Source organism: Amphibalanus amphitrite, unplaced genomic scaffold (assembly GCF_019059575.1).
Source record: "Amphibalanus amphitrite isolate SeventyFive unplaced genomic scaffold, NRLGWU_Aamphi_draft 000038F_arrow, whole genome shotgun sequence".
Classification (NCBI taxonomy): domain Eukaryota; kingdom Metazoa; phylum Arthropoda; class Thecostraca; order Balanomorpha; family Balanidae; genus Amphibalanus; species Amphibalanus amphitrite.
Genome location: NW_024881534.1, coordinates 181,326 through 192,298, shown reverse-complemented (window position 1 = coordinate 192,298; position 10,973 = coordinate 181,326). Strand labels below are relative to the sequence as shown.

Genomic DNA, 10,973 nt, shown 5'->3' with positions numbered 1-10,973 from the left:
GAACAAGTGCGACACAAGCCTGTCGCCTGTGCACTGAAAACAAAATGACACAAAAAACGACTAAAAACGCACAGGCAGAGCGTGTTAACTAGGCTTTCTTGGGTACCCTGCATCATGCATTTTTTGACCCGTCGCAGACGTGTCAATTTACAAATGTGTTAACCCAGTCGTGTTGTGTCCTAAAACACAATATCATTGTGTCTTCAACACATAAGGCTTGTGTGAATACATTTGCAGAATACAAGGTAAATATGTTACTAAATTTAACACTAATCGCAAGTAAAAGAAGGAAACACGTGGTGATTATGTAGTTTGTTGCCGGGGCGCAGTTGAAGGGACTATGGCTTTGGCTGGACAGGCTGACTGCCAAAGCCGGGCCCCGAGTGGAATCGGGCGCTCGGGTGCGGTCAGGGCTGAGTACCCGGCCGGCCGACCCATACGGTCAGGGCGCGGTCAAGGCTGAGCACGCGGGCGGCCGACCCATACGAGGCCGCCGACCCACACGCGAGCTGGAGTTGCGCCCGGTCGGCCACTTCAGAGCCGAAGGGTGAACGCGTCACGTGGACGGCCCAATCAGAGCGCCAAGTGACGAAACCCCAACTTGGAGGACTACTGTTCAATACAGTTGTCCAGACAGCCGGGATAAACTTACGGCCACCGATTTTTCAAATATATCCTATATAGACGGAGGAGTTTCTTCCTCCAAGCAGACGTTAATTAGCTATGGCCTTCAGCTTGCACTTGATGTAATCAGCGCATATTGCTCTAGACAATTTATCATGTATCGACTCCCTCTGCTGTATTGTGCATTTTGACCTTTCTCAAAACACTTTGGCAAATTTTTACAAAAACCCAGCATAAAAGTCGGTGCTCGAAAAACGCCCTCTCTTATCCCCATTTGAAGTTAAGGTTCAGAGGTCGCTCACTGGTGGATGGCACGGTGTGTTTGTGCAAGGGTACACGTCTACCATATCCGACAACACATGATTTCGATACACTGATGCATTACATTCGTCCAGCGTGTTTGGCACGATAAAATTGTGTCATTATTCTGTTTTATGTGTTATCAAACGTGTCGAAGGTCCCGCCAAGCGTGAAAATATTCAGCCTTATTGTGTTTTGGGTGCGATTAACACATGACTGATGTGTTACCAGTACAGAACATGCCCTCACTGTGTCGATTTGTTTTCAGTGTGCTTCCGTCGCGTCGCCTCTGCGGGTGTTTATTCTGTCAGCTGTAGGGGAAGTCCCCTGGCCCCCCGCGGTGTACCGCTCTGCAGCGCTCTCTGGTTCGGTGAAGCCCGTGGAACGGTCTTGGTGGAGAGGTCAGCAATAGAGTCAGACGGATAAACATTGACGTCCGATCAGAATGTGCACTCCGAGATAATGGGCGAGGAGTCCTGATGTTTGCTCAGCTCTGTTACGACTGTTCCGTTTTTTCTAATTGAAGGGGAAAACCTTAACTATACTTATCTCTCATAAGGCGAAATGATGGGAGTGGATGATATTCTGCTTAAGCCAACCATATAAGAGAAGCTGCTTTGAAGCAGCAAACAATACAGCGTTGTGTTAGTGCCCTGAGTACCTACCCCTACTAGCTACGGCAGCCGAGGACTTGGCGGTATGGGCCGGGAACAATGAAGGGACTCTCCGATGACTCAGTGGTTCTGGCGCCGACCCAGCGCCTCTGCTCCTGTAAGAAATTATCGCGGTACATTGTCAACTTTAGCTCCTTGGTAAACAGCTGATGGCGATGATTCTGCCGCAATGAACTCGTCTCCTCACAAAGCGCAGATTGCGGCTCCCATCCTGGTCCTTTTACCTACATAGGTACTCAGTAGATCTGAGGTAGACGTGCTGGGGAGATTGTACTGCCCTGGCACTGGCTCAAGGCGGGCACGTGAAAACGGATGGTCACTGCTGGCTGTGGGCGGGTCCATAAACAAATGGACTGAACGTGGAACGGCTCTTGTTTGGCAAAGTGACATCTTTTAACACGCAAAGTACCAATGTATTCCTACTCGTCTCTTGTTTCATTTGATTTCATTTATTCTTGCATCACCAACGGGCATAAGCCCAATGATAGGCGAACTTGATAAAAAATCTGTACAGTCGTTGTTTATAGTCCTTTTCTTTCTGTAGCAAATCATTTCCAGACTTGAATATGTTTTCTTTGATAAATTATTAGCACGATTGAAAAAGAACGATACATCACAAAAACGACTTAGTAGCTAGGGTACTGAATAATTCAAAGAAAGAACTTACCGATGAGGCATACCTATACCATGCTTCAACCCATTATCATGTCGTAGGTAATCAGCTAATCTCATGCCAGCATTCATAAGTTTGGCGCTCTCAGTGCCGCGTTTTCACAGAACGGTCAAAGTTCGCCTCGGCCGTTCGCCCCCGCGCCAGTTGCTGTTAGCATGTCAATATTTATATTATACACTTCAATATCAAGCCAGTATTTTATTTTAATATCATAGGCAAATCTGTCACTGGGACATTGCATTTCGCGGTTATTTTGCGAATGCGGTGGGCATCTGCCGGCTACTTCCGCTTGTGGATGCTATGCCATTTTGTTTCAAGGAAGCGGACAACTTCACCCCGAGTCTCTTTGATTGTCGGGGTCATATTTGGATCAATTCACGAACGACATCCTTCCTCTAGAATGTATGTATCCGGCAGTTCCGGCCTGGTTCTCACTGATATAGGCTGAACCAGGGCTGCGGAGTCGGAGTCGGAGTCGGAGTCGGTCGGAGTCGACAGTTGTGACCGGAGTCGGAGTCTGAGTCGGAGTCGATTTTAGAAACCCCAGCCGGAGTCGGAGCCGGAGTCACCGAAAATCTGTCGACTCCGCAGCCCTGCTAGGTCTGCGGAGTCGGAGTCGGGAGTTGGAGTCGGTCGGAGTCGACAATTCTGCCCGGAGTCGGAGTCGGAGTCGGAGCTGGTTTTTGAAAGCCGGAGTCGGAGTCGGAGTCGGAGTCGCCGAAAATCCATCGACTCCGCAGCCCTGGGCCCTGAACTACAGATAATCTGAGGTAAAAAGGCCGTGAAATTAACCATTGGCGCCGATCCAAAGAAGGAGCTGGCTGACCGCTCAAGAATGGGGCCGGCAGCAGAACGGCGGGTTGGAAGCTCGCACGCACGCACTGCACTCTCTGATGTCTGTTAATGTTCCGAGCATCCGTGAAACACACCGCGCATGCACTTATCGCGGTGATGAGGCGTTGCCACTGACGACAAGGCAGCATATTTCACATTATCTATTGCGTCTGCGGCAATGATGTTTATCAAGCTAAACGGCATGTCCAGCTGTTATCTCGTGCCGCAGCTCATCCCGTCACATCAGTCTCACCACTCCGCTCCCTGATGTCCCACTTGTCCGCGTCAGTGCGCGGCCGCTCGGCCCCGTGACGGCGCCGACACCCGAGCCGGCCGCCGACGACCTCGGGTGACAATCGGACGATCTTTACCGCGCGCGACGGACGACGACGACGGACGACGGGCGGTGGACGGAGGACGACGGGCGGTGGGCGGTGCCCGGTCCCGGCTGACACCCTCCGCCCGCCGGCCGCCGTCCCCAGCCGTCCGCAGCCGTCCGGCCGGCGCCGCGCTATTCATAGCTCACCGAGCCGCAGCGCCGCACGGCACGCCGGGCCGCCGCACAGTCACGGGACCGACGGCCGAGCCTCGGAGCGGGCTCCGTCGGGCTGTCAGCGCGGCGACGCGTCGCGTCCGCGCGCGACACGCCGCCGCCGTCGACCGAGACGGACGGTTGGGCGTGGCCGACAATCGGCCCGTCGGAGCCGACAGCCGAGCTGGCGCGACACGGTGCACCTGCTGCCAGCGCGCGCCAGCCGGCGCAAAATGGAACCGGCCGACCAGCGCCGACGTAAGCAGGTGGTCAGCCAAAAACTCACTCAGCGTGCCTTTTTACTGGGTGGAAGAGTTTGTGTTCACATGGATGGTTCTAAACGGGGTGATGTTTGATGTGCAAAAATAAAGCTGCTATACATGAACAATAGGCGCTTTGGGGAAGCTAATACTATTTAAGTTTCGCATCAATAGCTTTAGTTTCAGAACATATTTGCCCTAGTTCGCATTGCACAGTCCATTCCATGGAGCGTACCTTTCAAAAACTGCGAATACTATTTGCTCCCAAAGTTTAAGAGCAGTCGAACGAACAAACCTTTCATGAGTTTAATTTAATTTAATTCAAAGGTCATGCCCTGTCGAGCCACCACACAAGACTGTATTTCCGACCTGTGACTCACACGTCCAGCCCACGGATCAGCTCTAATGACATATTCCGTCAACACATAGTGCCCTGAAATACTGGAACGGTGCATTAGACAATCAGTCATTGTCGACCAGCTGCAGCAACTGAGGCCGTTGCATTCAGCAGCGTACCGTAACCATAACCCATCGGAACTAGAGGTGGCAAAATGTGGACCCGGGGACCCGGTCTACGGAACCGGTCTGGACCCGGATGGGTCCAGACCGGGTCCCCCAAAATATTTGGCCGGGTCCAACCGGGTCCTATCATTTCCCTGTGCTTTATGGTAAATATTAATATCTTTTATGCTTTGGCAAACATAGTCATAGTTGATGCAGTTTCAAGTTCATAAGTCCCAATTCCACTTTTGAATATTAATATTCCTGCAGATTAGGCTACCTATTCTATAGCATACTGGTCAGTCTTGCTTCAATTTCTTATCTTGTCACCTACAACAGAATAAACAAGTTCTAAGTGCTAGCAATCCAGAAAACATTTCACCAAATGTTTGTACGCATCACTTCCATTCAGTTTGCTGTACCACACCTAACAATATTTTGAGCTGTAGAAATCAAATACCAATGACATATGTAGGTAAGTAGGTATGACTGAAATCCATTTATAAATGGACACAAATCCAATTGAAGTAAGGCTGACCAGTGGCATTCTCACCTGCCTTTTCAAAGGCATTGACATACCAAAGTCACTATGCCCACCGGAAATCAGAGTTCATGTTTGATATTCAAATGCATTTCATAACTCAAACAGCTTTGAAATTATTTCTATCACAGCCAGAAGACAACTCATAACACCAACATGCCCTAACCCTTGCATAAATCCATAAAGCTAAAAATGAATCCAAGGCAGAAACCGTAGTATCGATCAGATTTTTAGCCAACTGGCGCCGCATGGTGGCGCTAGCAGAGCGTATTATACATATAGCGCTCTACTAGCGCCATCATACGGCAGCAGCTGGCAAAAACTGAGTCAATACCAATGCCCTTCTCCAAAGCCAATGATTCCGTGTTGAAGTGAAAATGGCACATTTGAGCGTCATATATGCTATACCTTACGCACGCTAATCTACTGCATAAAGGTTACAATTTTGGAACACGTTCGGGAAGAAATCTGGTAAGTCTCAGAACCTTGGTATTTATTCTATATCTAGGTACTAACAACAAAATGTAGTTTGTTTTCTACGTTAATAAATTGGCACTTAAGTCATGATTGCAACCTTGCAGTACTTAAAAGTTTATTGCCATTTGCTATTACGATTTTGCAGTACTTTAACCCCAACAAAATTTTGCAGTGATTTAACGCCTGTTTTGTCCTTGCATTACTATCGTGTCGACATTTCTGGCGGACCTCACAAGTCACAAAGTTTTGATCATGTTTCCATTTTTTTATTTTGAATGTTTTCTCGTTTGGGGCCTTGAATAGTTTATCATATTTGTAAGGACTAATGAATTTAATTCTAAAAACGAATATCTTTTACCAAGAATATTAGAAAAGGTATGTACCTATCAGTATGGTTATCTTGTTCCATGTTGATGTTAGGTTCTGACTCTGGGGAAGGCACTGCTCCATGGGTCCCCAGTTCACATCATTTTTAGCAGCTGTAGTGAAAGTGGCTTAGGATAGCATGAAATTCATTGGTCTACTTACTTCTTATATTCTTAAATATGACCTGAATCTGGTTCTAAAATACAAACTGTGAAGCGAAGTGAAATGACCATGGCATGAGTTTTTTACTTTGCAACACAAGTAACTATGCCCAATTGGAAAGAAACTATTTTCTTCTTGCTATACCTACAACTGTACACAATTTTCATAATGAATTTCGGGAACGGGTCCATCTGGTTCCAACGCTGACTTAGACCGGGTCTGACCGGTTCCAGAAATGTGCCAGTCAGACCGGGTCCGGGTCCGGGTCCCAAAATTTTCCAGTTTTGCCACCTCTAATCGGAACACCAGAAACACCAGCCAAACAGAGCCGTGTGTTTGCCGCCCACGGCAGCCATCGTCGGATCGGGCCCAGCTTCCCAGCCCTGTTCAAATAAACCACCACCGGCCGAAGCTCCCAACGACCGCCCAACGTGCCGGATGACGTCATTATCGGACCTTTGTAGTTTTATGATGGAACCGTACCATATCTTTGTTATGGAAATGTTGCCTAATGCAGGCTTAGTTCGCTTGATTTCTTTGATGAATCAGTTTCCGTTTATATTTCCTTCCATAAGAAACGGTCGTGACAGATTTGAAATGCTGCCTTACATTTTTTTTTGTTATGATACATAGTGTTTTTAGCCATTTCATGTGCGCATATCATCTTGCGGTATATTTACATAACAACGGCAAGTCGTAACGGCTACTTCACATGGCGCATTACTTGCGAAATTATATTGCAAGCTCTCGACAGACTGAACAAAGCAAACGGTACAAGAAGTAGGTACGTACGTCATGGAGTACGAAATAATTATTCACCACGGAGCTCACCACACTGCATCATGCGCACAACAATAGAGCAATCAGCGCCGCTGGCAGCCACTTCCAGGCATAACGAGCGTGTGCAAGTGCCACGACTGAGCGGATGCTGGCAGCTGAAACAACTGATCTATCGGCCTGCCACAGACGCTGTCGACAAGACAGATGACCTGACCGGCCCATCACTTTTCGACGCTACACGCTCCAAAACATCCCGGTGGCGTGCTGGCTGCAGCGGCTGTTCTTCTCAGTCATAAGGCCATGGCACGTCAGTGATCTTAGCACACAAGTTTGGCACCCGACTGATCCGCGACAAATGATGCAGAGTTAACGCCGCCGCGAGTTACATCAAGCCAAGCCGCTGGCTTTTCTTGGCAGCTGCTTGTTGGATGCTCCTAATAGCATTGCGGGTTAAGTGCATGCCTCCACCTACAGAGAAGATACGTCTGCGGCAGAAGTCTCGCGCGCACGAACTGTCATGAAGTGTTGACAGATACACATGTCGTTACTCACCTTTTGACAGATGGCACCTGGCAGACTGTCAGGATCCATTGATGATCGTCACCGAATGGTTTACATTTTGGATCATTAGCATTCATTGATCCGTGAAGGACGATTTATCATCATTCTAGCCGATTACTCTCATGAATATTCGTGTGTGAATGTAACCTAGACCCTAGAAATTCACCACTAAGACCATACGAGTATACATTCAGCTGGAAGCTATCTGTATCTCGAGACAGCTCGCTCACTAAACAGCTCGCTAGTTGAAATTTAATTCATCACCTTAACCAGCTCCAACACAAACTGGCTTTACCCCCAAAGCCAGGGAATTGTAGAACATTCAACTCGGTTAATACCTCAGTTCAGAGTTTCGTATCCGTGTCGTCAGCTCTTATACCCGAACTCCAGAAGACCCGGGCACTATCGTAACTACGCTCCCATTGGAGTGCGATCCTGTGCTGATGGGGGCAGACATCACACTGGTTCCAGTACCGAACACAACGCTAGTTCCTTCACCCAGTCCTCCAGCGGGTGCTGCACTAAAGCCTGGTCGAGGCCGGACACCAAACAAGCTTTCGGTCTTTACGGTGGTGACGCCGCCTCCTCCTCCGCTGTTGCCGCCTCCCTCCGCTCCACCGCCCTCGTCTGGGGCGCTGTCCCCCCATCCTGGATCGCTCCGTCCGTCACCTGACCTGCCACTTTCGTTACCGTTCCCTCGACTGTGTCCGCCACGAGTCCCGGCTCCACTGGTGCTGGGGCTGCCTACCTCGGCCCTGGCCGTCCTACCGAACTTTCCGCCATTCAGTCCTCCCAGAATGTCGATCGGCACCGGGAAGATGATGGTGGAGTTCTTCTCGGCCGAGATGGTGTTGAGCGTCTGCAGGTAGCGCAGCTGTAGCGCCGACGGACTCGTGCACATGATGTCGGCGGCGTTCTTCAGCGATAGCGACGCCTTCATCTCACCTTCTGCGGCGATCACCTTGGCCTTGGCCTCGCGGCTGGCCTCGGCCTCGGCGGCCATGGCGCGCTGCAGCTCCTGCGGCAGGCGCACGTCCTTGACCTCGACCCGCTCCACCTTGACGCCCCAGGCGTCGGTGGCGTCGTCGAGGACGCCCTGCATCTGCCCGGCGATGCTCTCGCGCTGCGAGAGGATGTCGGCGAGCGAGTACTGTCCGAGCACGGTGCGCAGGGTGGTGGCCGCCAGCAGGCGCGTCGAGTAGCCGCTGTTCTCCACATTCGTCACAGACACGATCGGCTCGAAGATGCGGAAGTAGACGACGGCGTCGACGGAGATGGTGACCAGGTCCTTGGTGAGGATCTCCTGCGGCGCCACGTCGAACGAGACCACGCGCAGGTCGACGCAGGTGAACTTGTCCAGGCAGGGAAGCATCAAGAACAGACCGGGGCCCTGCGCGCCGCCGGGCAGCAGCCGCCCGAGCCGGAAGATGATGGCACGCTCGTACTCTTGGACGACGCGCACGCAGGCGAACATGGACAGCGGGAAGAACGCCATGACGATCAGCCAGGAAATCACCGTCAGCACCAGCTCGCACATGTTGGACACCACGGGCCGGTCCGACTGACCGAGCACCTGCGGCGGCGGACGCTGCTTGGGCGCCGAGGGGCCCGCCGGCGGCGCACTGTCGCTCGCTCCGTGCCACTTGTCGCTCGGAGGGGTGCGCCTGCCTGATGACCCGGAGAACTCGCCCTGGTGGTGCCACGACTCGGCTGGTGGCGCGCGGGGCTCACTCTGCTCCGGGTACGCCGCTGACCTACCCTTCCGCCATTCAGTCTGGACGGGGGACGGCTGACCTCCATTGTGACCTCCGCTGTGACCTCCGCGGTGACCTCCACGGCCGGGTCCGCGCCATTCCGATGACGCCATGATTGACAGCGCCGACCGAGCTGAAACTGACTTTTCTTAGACGGCACCTCACGTGACAGCGGTCACTGCTCTGTTTAGCGGGAAGACTTTATGACGGCCGGGTACGACACTAGTGTCACATGCAAGTATGCCATCATTCCATTACGAAGTCTTTTTACCCTTCGCCACCTCTGGACCGTTATGCTGCCCAGAGGCCAGTCGCCGCTTCATCCCACTGTCGTCATTCACTTAACGATTGTCACAACTTACGACCAACACTTGTGTCCCCGTGAAGCCCCATCTTTCCGTACCACTCAGCAGTCTCCGCACTCGCCCCCGTTCCCCGCCGCCGACGCACTGACCCGTCGGTCTCGACGGTCTGCTCCGTCGGTCTCGACGGTCTGCCCTGGCCCGGGGCGGCGTCCCGTCGGCTGGCTCCGGTCCCCGAGCGGCTGACCGTCGGCTGCCAGTGGCACGGCCCGGCGCGCGGTCCGCGGCATTTGTTTGCGCTCAGGTGACGTCCACTGGCCATCTGTTTGTCCCGTGTGCCTCGCTCAGATTCTGTTTGTTTGGCGAGATTTACAGCGGCCGGCGGCGCCTGTGAAAGTAATGGCAAGTGTCTGTTTGCTTAGGCGAAAGGTGGCTGGCTGCAGCGCCGCGTCGACTGATATATTTGGGCTTCTTGTCGCATTTTGGCACACAAGCGGTTCTGACTACGGAGCAGCATCAGAATGTTTCGCGGAATTATTTACCAAATGTAAAGGCTGAAACAGACTCTTTCCGCGTTCAGGAAATCGCATGCGAGAGCCTATTCAAATACATTATAATTCTTCCCGCATCAATCGCATCCGGGAGGTGCGTGCGATTGATGCGAACGTGCTTCCATGTATTTGAATAGGCTCTCGCATGCGATTTCCTGACTGCGGAAAGAGTCTGTTTCAGGCATTACTAAGCATTTATGCTTAATTTTCTTGTTTTAGCTGAATGATATTTAGGTACTCTGCTATAACTCTGCTATATAACTATTAAACACAAATACTATAGTTCGTTTTTTTTCAAAAGGACGCTGGCTCCAAGTATGTTTTTCGAACAGGCACGTGTTTTAGCGAGCAAAACGAGCAAAAACTGAACCTGAGAAAATCGAACATCGACTAATTTTAACATGTGATTTCTTCCCGATAATTTCCATATGTACGTTTTGGAACTAGCTATGAGAACAGTGGTGACGTCATGCTGTCGAGCATGTATTGCAATGTAACTTATGACTATCATGGACGGAACCGCTAACGCGATTATAAGCTCGGCAACAGTGAAAAACTAAGTTTCACCCAAATTCGTTGACATTTGTCCCATTGCACGGACATTTGGGTGCCTGCTGCCACCAGTGACGTCATCATAGTATGTTCATTTTTTAAGAAACAATTTCCAGCTACTTACCGTGCACAATTTGAAATCGATTATTTTTTCGGTAAGAAATTCTTGGCCAGACACTGAAGCTGCCAAAACTCACGTGAGAGCTTCGATATTGCACTTTGAGCCAGCGTCCTTTTGAAAAAAACGAACTATAATTACTTTGTAACTTTTGTTTGTTTAACCCGCGCCCCGCTGGGCTATTCAGCCATACGCGCCCTGCTGGGGGGGGGGGGGGGGCAGATTCTGTCCCCCTGTCTAACTTCCGAACCGATGGTCGTAGAAAGACGGGGAAAACGGCAATCGAAAGCTCTCAACGAGGCGAATCTAAAGAGCTCAATTTTTTTTGCTTAAGTAGGTCAGAGGTCAGGTCAAGGACAAGGTCAGGTCAAGGGTACAAAATGCAAGTTTCTGTACAGTATCGGCCTTGCA

The 10,973-nt window shown here is 50.9% G+C and overlaps 1 protein-coding gene across 1 annotated transcript; it reads right to left on the bottom strand.

The window, feature by feature from the left end:
• Positions 1 to 6,602: 6,602 nt before the first annotated feature.
• On the bottom strand, positions 6,603 to 9,869 carry LOC122373554 (band 7 protein AGAP004871-like). Its single transcript, XM_043351751.1, has one exon. It carries the CDS (start codon positions 9,150 to 9,152, stop codon positions 7,659 to 7,661), a length of 1,494 nt encoding a protein of 497 aa, XP_043207686.1. The 5' UTR covers positions 9,153 to 9,869; the 3' UTR covers positions 6,603 to 7,658.
• Positions 9,870 to 10,973: the final 1,104 nt, after the last annotated feature.